Here is a 15,624-nt window from a genome sequence, read left to right as displayed (position 1 = left end):
GGTCCGTGGGATGTGCAAATGGGAAAGTGCTGCATCTCGTGCATATCCTGTTCCCGGCGGTATCAGACAGAGAGAGAGAGAGAGAAAGAGGGACAGACCAAGAGAACGACGCTCGGGCTCGGACGTGTTTTGTTGTGTCTCTCGACCTGGATCGCGGACGCGCACGCCAGTCCAGTGTGTGTCTGTGTGTGAGATACACCCACACCAATGACTCCCACTTGCCCAGGATGCTATCCCTCCTTCCCACCTCGTTGTTGTCCTTATTTTTGATCTCGTCTCTGCGATGTGCACGCTTTTTCACCGTTTTTCATCGATATGCTTTCTCGTTGGTAGTGAAGGGGTACTATTAATGCTCGGCGTAGGTTTTGTTCGCACAGAAGATGCAGCACATATGCACACACTTTTCCCGGCGAATGTTGCACTTTCTTCGTGTTGCGACTTTCTTTGTTTCCCTTTTTTTCTTTTGCCGCTTCAAAAACAAACGCAAACGTCCTTCACGATATGAAGAGACATCAAGGAAGGTTATTCTTTTGCAGCTCCCATTGCCATTCCGGTTGCATTTTTCCGGTCGCGCTAGTCTGGTGACTATCATCGTCACTAGAGCGAGCCAGCACATCACTGTGAGGTAGCGAATTGTATGATTTTGTCTCTCCCCGGATGCTTCTGACAGCTCGAAAGGAGCACACACAAAAAACAAAAATCTTCCCGAAGGACAAACGAGAAGCAGAGACACAGAAAGAATTGCAAAAATGGATCAAACCCCGGTACATCAGCCCCTGCCAGAATACATCTCCTGCATGTTCTCTGACACAATGAGAAAAACAAGATTCCGTTTTTATTAGGTGTATGTAAAAGTTTGCAGCTCTTGAAGGGGATATTTCATGAACTCTGAATGTAATCAACACTACAAATTGTGTTCAACTCCCAACTTGTCTGAAATTTGTCAGCTACTAACTAATCAACATGTATTTCTCACATTGCGGTCAGTGTTCCTATAGTTTAAGTGATGATTCTTAAGTAAGGCCAAGGTCCTGTGTAGCTTAAAATATCCTTGAAGAGTCATTAGAGGTACTACAACAGTTTGGTATCTGTCTGCCAGGATCAATCAATAGCCGGCATCGCGAATAAATGAACACATTTTAACAGTCGTTATAAGTTCATTTTGGTTTAACCGAGTTCATTTGTTGGATTGACTACAAATTCATTTTAAATCAATCGTTTAATCATTAGTAGAATATTTTCTTAATAAATAACTATAGGTTTTATAATTGTTCTTGAACAAAAATCGAACAAGGTCGAAAATAGCATGAGACACTAAATAGCTGTATAAAAAAAGTTTAATATCTTGTCTTTTGATTTTTGAGCAAATATTCGTTGAAAAAAGATTGAACAACTGTCAAATTCATGCGCACGCTTAAGCCCTCCGCCGGATAATCCGCCATTGAATAATCGACGTGCTACTGTAATTGAATGTCAACCTCCATGGCGAAATATGGACTCATTTAAAAAGTCACTAGTCTGGACTAAAATTTTAAAAAAATATTTAAAGAACACTTTCTCAGATTTGCGATTATAAAAATCATAAAAATAATACAATGTGAATTCTGTGAATTTAATCAAGGAAACAAACTTTCCATCCCACCTAAATGGGACGGTTTGCATGGCGCGAGTGCTTTGATGCGGCTCACTGTTCCATCGAATGGAACGCATTGCCTTTTTCACTCGTGTTTCGCTTCCCATTCCGCACCGGATGAGTAGCCGAGAGGGAAGGGTTTGACGGAACACACCGTCCGGCCACCACCTGTACTTTCATCGTCAGGATGGGTCGCAACATACACGCGCGAAGTGTGGGGTTCTTGCACAACCCCAAAAGCAGGACACCACCTGTATGTGCGTCCTGTGGCAGGACACATTTCTCCCCATCGCTTCCCTGGTCGGTTCGGAGCGTCGTGTGTGAGTGCAGCGCGCCGTGTCCCGGGACCACTTTGGAAGTACGTTGTTTATGTGTGTATTTTTAACCGTATTTCTATCTCACCCAGGCAGCCGGGGCTTGCCAATCGTCATCGAACGTATTTCACGCTGTGCGACCGTGAACACACCGAGAGGTGTGTGTGTGTGTCCGTGTATGGGACGTTAGGTTTGTGTGTATCGTAAATTCGCTCGTGCTGGGCTTTTGGGCAGTTTGGGACCGGGATGAGGTAGCCTCCTCTCCCCAGCCAAACTCTCCAGCTACGCGAAAAGGATCAATGTGTGTGGTGGACTCGATCTAATGTTTTTTTGTTCGATTTTAGGATTCCTCCCTACCGTGTCCTTGGTTTCCAGCTGCATGGATCGCGTATTGCATTGGCTTAACAGAAAAAAATACACACAGAGAGAGAGATACGAAACCGGGAAACCAGGAAAATGCTGATATTTTTCCTCCAAACAGTTCCATTCTTTTCGCGCACACACACAGACACATACGGCTCCTGCTGAATGGACTCATGCCACTAGTGGTAATCATTCCTGCAGTACGCGAGAGAGCATTGTTGAAGGATTGACATATAGAGGAAGCAGCTTGAAAAAGGAAAGCAGAAAAAAAAATATCAGCCGAAGCGAAAGGACGCATATGGGTTTTTGTTTCTAAAAATTTTGAAACACGATTGGCGCCTGCGAGCTGCACAGGAGCGCGGGAGGCGTTGAGCGAGTAGACAAAAAAACCGTGCGCTTATTCTATCCTAAAAGCATTTTTGTTTGGAATTTCCCCTTTTATATACCGTACCGCGGTAAGGAGAGGTTTTCCTCCACTCCACTGCAGCGTGTGTTTGTTGTGTGTGTGTTTTTTTTCTATTCAGGAAAATCTATCCAATTTTTTGTTTTGTGTCCTTCGTTTGCGCTCTCTGCTTACTGCTGGTTTGACCCGCTCGAAATCAAACGGCTGAGCGAGAGTCGGAGTGTTGCGGGGAGGGGAAAAATTGGAACGGAAGCTGAACGTTATTGCAGATGCACACACGCGGAGGAGCGTTCGATTCGGTTGGGTGTGATGAGCTGATCCTGTTTTACTTTTTCGCTGTTGCTGCTGCTGCAATGCTTAAGCAAAATCCGTCAGCATCAGTATGGCAGAGCGAGCGAGCAGATGGATTTGTATGCTGCAACACACCACCCCAAAAAGCTCACACTGGCTCGTGGTGTTGTGTACTGTACGGAATGCAGAGCATATAGTCCACGGCCAACGCCACCAAGGGGAGGTGATCATTTCATATCGGTTTCGGGTGTACGTTTCGTTTCCCATGCAAAGTTTCGGTCGGCACTATACACCACCACCATCCGCCGGCTTGGGATTGGTCTGCGTTGTTCATTTGCTTGAGCCCGTAGATTTTCATCATGCTCATCTTTTGCTCACGATTGATACCGTCGAACCTTCAATCGTATGTTTGGCATAATTATTCTGCTTCTTCGGTGTTGGAATGGATTGCATCGTGCCCAAGCACATGGTGAAATAATTGATTTAACCGATCTGCAAATTAAAAGTTTAGGCGAACGAAGCAATAAAGGTTGGGAAACTGTGTCAAATGTAGCAACGTCTTTAAGATGTTGGGAAGATGCTTTAAACTGAGATAACGTACCTGAACTTAAAGTCATCCAAAAATGTATTCGGAATGTCTAGCGAGATCGCTTTGGATGGACCTCAGGATGACTTGGACTGGACGGATCATGTATTGGGCTCAATGGTTCATTGAGTAAAGAATATAATAGCAAAAATAGAAGTTTATTAATGAAGCAAACATTAAATCTATTAAGTCCTAGCAATAATAGCAATGAAGCAAATCATTTCCATACTTAAAGTTATTTCCTAATTTGAACGCCATGAAGGTTTGACAATTATTACAGGTAATGCTTAGAAACTAACACTGCCTAGCTGTAATTAATGAAAAATAATTCCTAATAAAAATTGCACTATTTAGGAAATGGTTAAAGTGGAAGAAGCGGATGCTCGGAGGCAGGAACGGAAGGAATGTAAAGAACAGGTAATGTCGAAATGATCCAAATAAGTATTAAACTGCCTGAAACATTTTAGCAAGGATTCATTATGAAAGTTTCGACGAGTGAGGATGGCTAACTGAGGACGAGGGCGGAGGGATCCAGAAGCAACGTAGAAATGAATGGTACAGGGAGGAGGTCAGGAACATCGCTAGTGCTAAGGATCAAACCAGCAGTGAAGCAAGACTGAGCAATATGCCGTCTCTTTTCTAAACAGTCAATTCCCAAAAGTTGACTAAGGACTGCATATGGGGGTAAAGGAGAAAAGGGCATTATGCGCCGAATAGCGACTCTAGTGAAGAGTTTCTGTACTCTTTTAAGCCGAGTAATGCCTCTAATACTGGTAGGCATCCATAGTATGCTGACATATTCTAATAGAGGCTGAACCAGAGCCACAAACTGAGTTTAAAAACAGTGAGGATCATTGAAGTGTCAACTGTTGAGCGTATGGCCGCGGGGCCATGGGGATTCTCAACACTCATTTTCTCAAGCACTCATGAGTGCTTTTGAGAAATCCTCGTTCTCAGCGTTTGTTGAATCGGAACAAAATCGGTTGTGAGAATCTTTGAGAATCTTTGAGAAAGTTGACGATGCAGCTTTCGGCTAACTGAAATATGAGCAATTGTGCTATTTGTTTTTCGGTAATCACTTTGGAAAATGTATTCAATGTTTATAATTGAAAAAAAAAAATAAAAAAAATGCGATCAAAACTATATTTTCTATTTAAAGCTCCAAATAAAGCATGAGTGACTTTATCAGTTTCTCAAAGTGAGAAAAACTGACGATGGCCACGGGCTCCCGTCTGAGAACAAGATTTGAGTGCTTGAGAATGTTTTCTCAGCTTGAGAAAGCCCCGTGGCCCCGCGGCCTATTATTAGGCCGAGAACGTTATCAATATGAAATGTTAGTCTGTCGTCAAGCAGTACTTCAAGGTCACGAATTACATTAACACGATTTATCTGTGTACCCATAGCAAAATAATAATGCATCAATGTACTACGAGTACGAGAAAAGGTCATCACAGAGCATTTTTCTGGATACACATTCAAAAAGTTGGATGAACACCAGCGGCAAAAAGAGTTACTTAGAAGTACATAGTATAAACCCGACGATGGTAGAACAATGTGTGGTTCCCATTTGTGATATCAACTGTTTTCGTTCCCATTTGTGATATGCACTGATAACGATGAACTTCAAATTCATCGTTAGTATGTGCTTTAGTTAGTAAAGTTATTATGCTACACCGTACTTGTTGGTTTGAAATGAAATGGCTGTAGCGAAATTTGGGGTGCGGAAGTGCACAACCTTAAGCATTTCATGTTCAATTCTTGATAAATTGAAATATCTGGCCCCTAGTAGGATGTTAAGACCCAGGACACTATCCGATACAGAATTCAGATCGACTGATGTTGGATCTTATTAAAAATTATCAGTGCTTATAACTCGCCAGGAAACAGTATTGACTTGAACTTTAGGGCAAAGGGAATTTATATTTCTAACCCAAACCTTAACCAACCAATTCTTCGTTCATACTGCTGAAAATTTCGCTTGGAGCTACTGTCTAGAACATTTTTAACTAAAGACTGGACAGGTTTATTGTACTTTTTTGTAACAGAAAAACTGTTGAATTGTTATTTAGACTAACATTTTTACTTTTTTTTGGCCAAAAGATGCTTTTTAGGCTCTTTTCACCTACTACTTACGTTTGCAAATTGTATTGTTGCAACCAGTTTAGTACATTGCAACGTTCCCCGTGCTCGCCGCAAACAACTGCTTCAATTTAATTAATCAAGTACATGCGGTCGCGATGAGAGGCTGCACGTTGTTAAAGGTGCGTAGCCCAGCCCAGCCGTCTATAGGAATTCTATTGCAATCGGGCCCGGTAACGGTAACAATCTCACCTTCCTGGAATGGCGCCCAGAGTGAAACCTATTCGCATTGTGTGTGTCTATGTGTGGTGAAGCCCACACCCAGACGCAAACATGCCCATGCACACGGTGTGTTGTACTTCGCCAGCATATATATCAGAGAAAACGACCGGGACGTCCGGGATGTCCCGGGTTGTGTACGGTGCGCGTTCGCGAGGATCGCGCGTTCCAGCAGGGGCAACACAAAAACCCTCGTTCGTCGCTAGGCTGCTAGGAGTGAATGGGTGTGATAGGGAAGGGAGAAAAAGGGACTGTGGGATGTGGATGTAGATTCATCCCCCGTACGCGCCCGTACGCCACAGAATCTGACCGACTGTGTTGTTCCATTTCGTGTCGAAGTTCCAATATTTGGACCAGCAGTCCGCGCTCTTGCCGGGAATTGCTCTGGAACGGCGCGTTTCACTTTGCGGTCTTCCCGGCACGAGCTGCTGTTGTGTATGCTGAGCTGTGCTTCTCACCAGCTCTCTCTCGCACTCGCTCTCTCTCTTTTCCTATGATTGCTCCTCTGCTGACGGCGTATATATTTGAGGATAATTGGAAAAGCGGCTCAACCCGTACACAAGTGCACACACCAACACTCTACACCCATTAGCTGACAGAAAAAACGGGGCAGAGTCAATGGGAACGGGCAGAGAGAGAAAAAATCAGATCAGCATCAGCTCCCTCCAACGCTTTTTGGGGGATGGGAATGGCCAAAAAGGGGGGGTGAAAGCAAAGTAGTCCCGAAATGAATGGAAATAAATCAATAATAGCACCTTTTTGTGTCGACCCGGTCCTGCTTTTGATGGTGGTGGTGGTGTGGTAGTGATGGTGGGGCACACATTTTCGATGCTTTTCGATGCTACTCTACCCGATCGAATCACACAACATCGCGCCGCGATCCTTGTGTGTGATGCTGCGGCAGCGAGCCACTAGAGGAAGGCCAAAAGGGAGGCAAATTGGTGAAGTTCATGGCTGTATGTAGCCGAAAACGAGGGCGAGAGCGCAATGTGACGATGTGTGCGCTGATTTCAGTGCTGGGACCCGGTTTCCCTGTCTCCCGATATGACTGAGCTCGCGAATGTCCATTCCCCTTGCTTGTGTGTTTTTTTTACATTTTATTGCTGCCCTTCCTAGCGATCCTGCTCAAACCCCGGGACATGTGTGTGAGAGAAGGAGGGAGCCCCTGCTTTACGGCTGTTTGATTTTTTGCGCGAATTTTTGCATGCAGTATGTGTGTCCCAAAAGGAAGGGATGAAATAAAACGAGGCTTAGCAATGGAGGGGAATTTATATTTTAAAATTGGAACCACCGTTACCATATCTTTTACTTTTATTTGCGAAATAACGGATTTACGGACGTACTTTTTGTTGTTTTGTTCTTGTGCAGGTTGTGCACGCGAGAAACACGGAAGGGCAGAAAATAATATATTGGCAAAGCATCGAGAGCAGCGAGATGTGATGTATGGTTCGTTTTATTTTACTCTTCTGTTCCCTGTTCGTACATACACGCGAAGCTGCCGTATGTGCAAATGAGGTATGGGAAGGATATAATTGGAGATCCTGTGTGTGTGTGGCAGGGGTTGCTTTCGAACTCCTCAATCTCTTTGTTTTGTGCTACCGTGTGTATGTGCGCGCTCCGTTATGTTCCCGCGAGTTAAAACCTTTCATCCATTCCCGTGTCGAGTACATACGGCGTGAGGCACATATATTTTTAATTTAAAATCCCATTCTACCAAAAACATTGAAAAAAATGTATAAATATCATCCCGCCATGCTCCTCCGCAGGCAAATAAGTCTCGCTTAAGAGTTAGAGCCGCATCACGGTAACGTATTGATGCGCGTTCGACAATTGCGTTTTTTTTTGCTCTCTTGGTCTGTTTTGTCTGCAAGCATACAACCCGCAACGCTTCGGCAACAACCCCCCCCTAGTTAGCAACTACTTAGCGCGATGGGAAAGGATTTATATTATTGCGGTCGCTAGCCGTCGCTGGCATTCGCTGGCAAAGGATGGTTAAATTTTTCCACTTCAGCACGGCGCAGAGGCCCAGCAAAGCATCACAAAGTGCAAAAAGGTTTAACACGACCTCCTCACAGCTCTGTGTTCCTTGTCGAATGAACGCTAAAACGCTCCTTTTCTACTTTTGCGCAATTAGAGGATATTTCTTTTCTTTCTTTTTTTATTTAACGCCACCACGTGTGTGTTTTCGTGCTTTGCCATGCGACCCGCGTGTGTAAATTAATAGTGCGCAAACCTTTGCAAATCAGCTCTAGCTCTCTCTCTTTGAACTGCTCGATCGTCTATGGAAGTATAAAGCGCATAGGGAGCGCATATTGGGAGTGTTGCGTCCATATACTTTACATTACAGTGCTGGTAAATTTAATAAGGTTACACAAAAATAAAGACTGTACATACACGTCTTTGTGTATGAGAAACAATACATTCAGGCTTATTCTATTCTGAACTCGATTCGGTTCGAGTCGAGAAAATGAACTCCAAAGTAAACTTTTCCATACAAATGAACACACAAAATTCATCAACTCGACGACGAGACGACTTCATTATAAGAATAGAATACGACTGATTATTTGGAATTTGATCCTGTGAACCATCGCATGCTGTTGGCTAAGCTGGCCCGGAACGGTCTCTCTACTCCGCTGGTGAATTGGTTCAGATCCCACATCTCTGAACGTAGGTACTAAGTACAAATCGATGGTGTTTCTTCTAACGTTTTCGAGAGTTCATCTGGCGTTCCTCAGGGGAGCAACTTGGGAGCATTGCTGTCCTCGTTTTTTTTCACAACGTCACACTGCCCATTACGGAAGCAGATTGTCTGCCTTATGCGGATGGTTTTAGACTGTTTCGTGTCGTACGGAACACTTCCGACTCTCTTTCTCTGTAATGTACGATTGATGTTTTTTCGGACTGGTGTATCAATAACGACCTGCTAATTTCTGTTGAAAAGTGTACGTCAATGTTGTTCTTTAGAATAGCTAGCCCGATAAGATATAACTATATCATATCAGGGACACAACTATCGCGGTGCAATACAGTCAGAGATTTAGGAGTTACCCTGGATCGCAAACTAGATTTCCGTAATATTTGTAATATTATATTAACACAGTAATATTTGTAATATTTTAGACAAAGCTAACAAAACGCTAGGATTTATTCGTCGAAAATCGAGAGAGCTCAATGACCCGCACTGATTGTTAACACTGTATAAGTCCTATGTTCGTTCCATCCTCGAGTTTAGTTCTACAGTTTGATGTCCGTTTTCCAGTGTATGGTCCAATAGGATTGAAGCTGTCCAAAAGAGAGTTACAAGTATTGTCCTACACTTCACTCCGTGGCGTAATGTAATCCTTCCTCCATCGTATCATACTCGTTGTTTGTTGTTTGGTCTTGACACACTTAATCTCAAGCCTGTAAATTTAATCTGCGTTACACTTTATTTGTCTGGCACCAACTTAAAGATTCTGTTGATCCGTCTTGACATTGTAGACTGCGTTTAACCTGCTCTTTGTGATAGTTACTTAAGCTCTAGCGTTAATTCAGTAGTAAGGCCGCTTGTTTGGCCATTCACTTAAATACAATAAACAATTAAACAATTAAACAATTTGTCAAGATTTACATACGCTTAAGATGAATTAAGATAAAGATGATTTATATTTCACGTTAGAAGCTTTACTGGGCCCGTACAGAGGAATCGTTAGTCAAAATCGGGAAAATTCCAGATGTCAGATGGTGCAAGCTACTCTGTCCAATTTAAAAACACAATCGATTGCACAAACTATCGATTGCACAACTTCGATTGCACAACTGATTTATCTGAGGAATGGTATTTCGCGTTTGACGGCTACAACTATGCAAAGCGTTACACACAAATCAACCTTAAAAAATGAAATAAACTGGTTTGCCTTTATATGATTGATCTTTTCTGCTGAAGCAAAAGCATTTTAACTAGAAATATTAAAAACAGTTCGAAACCATGTGGCTAGATGCATTAGAAGTATTATATCTTATTTTAAACAAACAAAAAAGGAATTTTCCAAGATTCCATTCAAGATTGCTTGAACAAAATTGTCAAAATACAATATGGCGGAACGCAGCTGTCAATTTGAGTATGGAAAATAAAATCCGGCTGATAAATATTTCCACTGACGGGCTTATTTTGTGTGGCCTTCGTCATTTTGAAAAAAATTGGAGTTTTAGGAAAACAATCTGTTTTCTCTCATAACAAACTCAAACACTTAATAGATAAAACAGCATTAATTTTACTTCAAAAAAGAAACTTATGGTGACCTTACTTCATTGACCATCACTGTATGTGAACCCTTTCGCTAACGGATGCATTTAAAGTTTCCTCACGAGTTTCCAACTCGAGCGTCACAAATAGGAAAACGAAAAAGAAATTCAACCTTTTTTTCGTTTCCCCATTTGGTTTCAAACGCAGTCTCAGTCTCTACCCCGCGTCCGGAGATGTATGAGCGCGTTTGCAAATTTTTCATAATTTAAACGAGACGAAAATAAACGATCGAATCGAATTTACTTGCAACGCAGTTTTCAAAAAAGGCGCGTACCGTTTTCGTGCTTTTAATAAAACCCTTGGCAAACACGACGAACCACACACGCACATCGCGAAAAGCTCGCCCGAACGTTGGTGCTGGGAAAAAAGAGGGAGGTGGTGGGAAAGAGGGGTAAACGTAAAATATGCAAGCATCGTCGTTCTGCCAGTACAGGTGCGGTGTGTACCCCATTGTACAGATGAATTCGCAAGAGCGCAGCAGTAGAAGAAAAAAAAAAAACACAAAAACAAGCTGGATTTTATGCTACCAATCCCAATCCGGACAGAATGCACTGAACCATACAAAATGGATTGCATGATGGAAAGATGAAAGAATGAAACGGGAGGTGAAAAAGGAAGGAGCTCTACCTTATGCTGTGCCGGAAAGCTTGCCAGGGCACTCGTGAGATCGTCCCGTTTGATTGATATTGATATTAATATCGAAAAACGCGGACCACTATGGCAGCGGAGTCTGGCTGTCATACAGCGGCGAGCTATATTTTTCACTTCTTTTTTTGGACATTTTTGGCCTTTTCTAGCCTTCTAGGTAGCCGTCTAGTTATTGACGTGTTCGTACGAGGTTAGCTGCTGTGACTTGGCTGCTTTTTGCTTCCACTGCGACAGTCAAGCCCCTAGTTTAATGGCATCCTGGAGGATATATGCCAAGAGAGAGAGAGGAAGAGATCGTCAGTGTGTTGGAGTACAAAATTTGCCTCCGCAAAAGTGCCCGTCAAGCACAAAACCACTCCCGGGAGCGATATGACGATGGTGTATTTTATGATTTTAAGTTAAATAAAACACAAAGCAATAAAAACACACACGCGAGCATATTCTGATTGAACGCTTATACTTCTCTTTCCCCTTTTTTGTTTTGGTTCGTTGCTGTACAGGCACTAGACGAGTACGACATTCAGCCGGATCTGCCCCAGGCGCTGCGATTGCTGGACGAGATGAACAACAACTTCCAGCAGGTGTCGGATCTGGTGGGCAACATGCTGCAGCGGGTGAAAACGGGCGAACTGTCGACCGAGTACGGGCTAAACTTTCTCGAAATCAAGTACCACATGCTGCTGAACTATCTCATCAATCTGACGTACGTGGTGCTGCGGAAATGTTCCGGTAAGTGGAAGTTGAATGGAAGCCTCTTTTGAGCGTGCTATAGCAGGGCGAGTGGCAATGTTTGCTTTTGAAAATGGTAGTACAGTTTTCATTTTACTTGAGCACTATTTATGTGTGGATAATGCGCCGTAAATGGGTATAATGTGCTATCAATTAGGCTCTACGAATGATGTTGGGTTGTGCGATAAGTTCATTCGTTTTAGTGCCTCTCTTTGCGATGTAAGAATTACTGATTTTACTAATAAATTATACAAATACAATGTGAAGGCCATTTTCAATCAGTTGTTTGATACTCAAAGTGTCATTGAGCGTCAAATCAATTAATAAGAATTTATTAACGGTCCGCGTATTAGTCCGAATGCAAGCTAAAGTAATGGAATAAAGCAAATCTCAAGCGATAATTCAGGCTCTTAAGGTTATTCAGGATCTGGATTATGTAGAGATTTTTGTTTATCATAGCATTCATGTAAGGCATATCTTTATGAAACAAAACTATCTATTGGGTTTTTTATTTAATTTTCTTGATTTTTTATTTTAAGAGGTTACGCGCAAAATGTTTTAATTCAAGTTAGCGCTACGAACTTATGTATCAACCCAATAAGCATGTGAATATGTTTTGGCAAAAAAGTGCATAAAATACTTTATGGTCAACTAAAATTTTGTAAAATCTCTTCCAAGAGATGGCTATAAGCAATCTTTACTGTTCCGAATGAACACATTGTACAACACTGTTTCATTCATTCACACAACAACAACAACATTAAAATCCAATTTTCACCCTTCTCCGCAGGACATCGAATCGAGAAGGATCCATCGATCGACCGGCTGATTGAAATACGAACCGTGCTGGAAAAGATCCGCCCCATCGACTACAAGCTGCGCTACCAGATCGACAAGCTTGTGAAAACGGCCGTGACGGGCAGCAGCGGCGGTAGCGGGGCGGGCACCTCCGATCCTACCGCGTTCCGTGCCAATCCCGCCAACCTTATGTCCCAGATGCCGGCACCGGCCGAAGAGGCTGGCGTGGGCAGCTCGGCAGCACCGGTCGGTGGTCCCGATTCGGACGATGGTGCCGACTCGGACAGCTCGGCCATGGTGATGTTGAAGCTGAAGCGTGCGAAGGAAGCGGCCAAAAAGGGCAGAGGCGGTGAGCGTGGTGGTGGTGACGGGGCACAGCGCAGCAAGTCGGACGTGTACGTGCCACCGAAGCTGACATCGATGCCTTACGAGGAAGATACAAAGGCGGACCGGGCCCGAAGGCAGCTGGAGCGAGCAAAAAAGCATGCCCTCGGTTCGTCACTGATACAGGACCTGAAGGACGAGTATCTGGACACGCCGGTCGAGCTGTCGAGCAGCTCCCGGGCCCAGCAGATACTGTCCCGGCGCGAGCGCGATCGTGAGGAGTACGAGGAAACGTACTTGACGCGTCTACCGCTGACGAAGGCAGAAAAACATCGCAACAAAAAGCTAACGACGCTCGGTAAGTGTGCTGCCGGGGGGTGGACACGGCGGCAGATATTCTTATTTTTAAATTTATACGTTAATGGCACGGTACTAGGAAACACAAAAGCTTTAGTTATTAAAAGGTATTCTTTGATACATTGAAAGTATTTTAAATAATAGTTTCAAAATAACTTCTAGAGCTGAATATGGGCATAAAAAGTTGGATTGGTTTCATTTGAATTTAAAAGCGTCTTTTTCATCATTTTCGTTACAATTATGTTGCTTACTTCAGTACATGTCAGTCAGTTCCGCGAGACCCTGCAATTAAAAATAAACTTTTTCCTATTTTTGGTTTTCTGTAGTAAAATGGTTAAAACATTAATTTTAATTCGTTTTGATTGATTTTGACACATTTCCAATTAATATTTTTGGTGGGAAAAATAATATATTGCACAATTTTTAGAAACAGCTAGATAACAGCGTGCGTTTTGATTTTTTAGAGACACTTTTTTTTTGTTGAGATTTTTGGTTTAGAAAACCACAAATAAAATTGTATGTGTCAGGAATTGACTAACCCGTACTGTACCTGTTGTATTAAACATACGGAATAAAAAGAAAAAAGTATGATTTTGCATGTTGCATGCCTGTTGTGTTGCGCAACACTCCGAGTTGTATCAAAGCTTCGCAAGGACGAATTGAAAGCTCTGCAAGGATGAGCCTAAAGCTCTAGTATGAAAGCTTAACAGGACACAAGCTTTTAGAAAATGATTTTAAAATTTAAAATAAAGCAGATGAAAAATGTTGCATCCAATTTAATAATGTAAATATTATTTTAAATCTTTTCCAGCTACCCTGGGCGATGAACTAACCAGCTTCACCGATATAAGCGTGCTCAACGAAGACTATGCATCAACTTCAGCGAGTGGTGCCGGCGGCAAAAAGCGCAAAGCAGGTGGAAAAGGTGCAAAAGCGAACAAGAAACACGGTAAGAAACGTCGCTTCCGTTAAACATCGTTCGTGTGGCGAAGAAAGGAAGAAGATAAGCATATTAATGCACAATAAAATAACGATAGTCAGATTTCGTTTCGAAAGCAGAAAAAAGCTCATCAGTTGGGAAGGATGAGCTTTGACGCACTGATACAAACAGCGGAAATCAGTTGTTCATTAAACAATCGCAATTTTTGTAACGATGCTGCATTTCATTAGCATTGTTTTGATTTGTGTTTAATTATATTTTTTTTGTTGAAACCGTTAACATTTAAAGATGATTTATGTTTTGGAAGTGTACTACTCTCTCATCAACATATAATTTGCGTTAGTTTAAGAAAATTACAGATTGAGCGCATTTATTCGGTATGATTTATTTAGGAAAGGTGAGCTGCGATGTGACGCAAAATAGTATAAAACTGTAACAGACAGAAAATGCCGACAGGTAAAACATTAAATGTGTAAGGAGATGGAAAGATACAAAACATACGAAAGAAGCAAAACGTTACTAGAAAAGCCTTTTATAATATATTTATAAGAGCTTATTTTTTTCTGTTTTCAACAACTTTATAACCGGTAACATAGCAAACTAACAAACAGAAACAAAAAGCACAACCTGATTACATAGGGCAAAGTGCAAATCAAACAGCCAAATCAATAATAACTACTCTCAAAACGGGCCATAAGTAATATCCGTCGTTGTTCATTTGTTTTTTGTTCAGTACATGTCAGTCAGTTCGTTATTATTTCCTTCGTTGGGCGTTCGTTTTCGAAAAGCAAAATATACAAAACCCCACTAGTTATAATGAAATAGAACTAAAGTGTAAAATAAAACTGTGCAAAAACAAAACAGCAGCAAAACTGAGAATAGTTAAAGATATGAAATGAAACCTTTATGTTGTTTTTTCTAGTACGAATACAAATGAAGAATCGGTATCAACTAGCGATGAGAAGTGAGAAAGGAGGGGCAGATATGTTAGAAAGGAACGTAACGACAAGTAGATTATCGAGCACACGATAAAAGGGGTTGAGGGAAAACGAAGGGATGTTAAGATAGGATTTACCATATTGTTGCCTTTTTCTATAACAGTACGTAAGGAAAGAGATTTCTTATAAGAGTTTAGCGAACGAGCGCTGCCGAAAACAAAACAAAACAGTAACCGAACACAAGAAAGTAAATTAAAGAACAGGAGATAAAAAACAGGATAACTAAATAGTAAAGAGAGTCATTGAGAGTTATTGTAAAAAAGAATGCAGATTACATAAATATTAAAAAAAAAACAAAGGACGTAGCAATGGGAGAATGAACATAAAAGCATGTGTAAGCAAATAAAAGAAAATAAACCAACTAGAAAGAAGGTATAAACAACAGACAGAACATAAACGAGAAGCCCTATAGAACGTATAGAAGAATGTGGCGTATCAATTAGACTGGGTTGCTGCTGCAGAAGCGCGCGTTTATACAACTTTTTACTAAACAAAAGATATGAAGCAAAATGTATGCTAAAGTGTTTACAAACATTCATTTTCTGTTCGATGTTTTAGATTGATTTAACTTTAAAACAAGCAAATCAATAAATC

At 41.8% G+C, this 15,624-nt stretch overlaps 1 protein-coding gene across 4 annotated transcripts in view; it reads left to right on the top strand.

Annotated features, from left to right (window-relative positions):
• The window catches only part of LOC120957104 (neuroguidin), a 41,492-nt gene extending 26,220 nt beyond the window's left edge, over window positions 1-15,272 (top strand). For all 4 annotated transcript variants that reach the window (XM_049609885.1, XM_040379110.2, XM_040379113.2 and 1 more), the window contains 3 exons: window positions 11,385-11,613; window positions 12,404-13,093; window positions 13,904-15,272. In XM_049609885.1, coding sequence (XP_049465842.1) covers window positions 11,445-11,613; window positions 12,404-13,093; window positions 13,904-14,064 — 1,020 coding nt within the window. In that variant the 5' untranslated portion in view covers window positions 11,385-11,444 and the 3' untranslated portion in view covers window positions 14,065-15,272. The remainder of the gene's footprint in view (window positions 1-11,384; window positions 11,614-12,403; window positions 13,094-13,903) is intronic.
• Window positions 15,273-15,624: the final 352 nt, after the last annotated feature.

The sequence above is a fragment of the Anopheles coluzzii genome, chromosome 3, assembly GCF_943734685.1.
Source record: "Anopheles coluzzii chromosome 3, AcolN3, whole genome shotgun sequence".
Classification (NCBI taxonomy): Eukaryota; Metazoa; Arthropoda; class Insecta; order Diptera; family Culicidae; genus Anopheles; species Anopheles coluzzii.
This window is presented reverse-complemented; position numbering and strand designations above follow the sequence as displayed.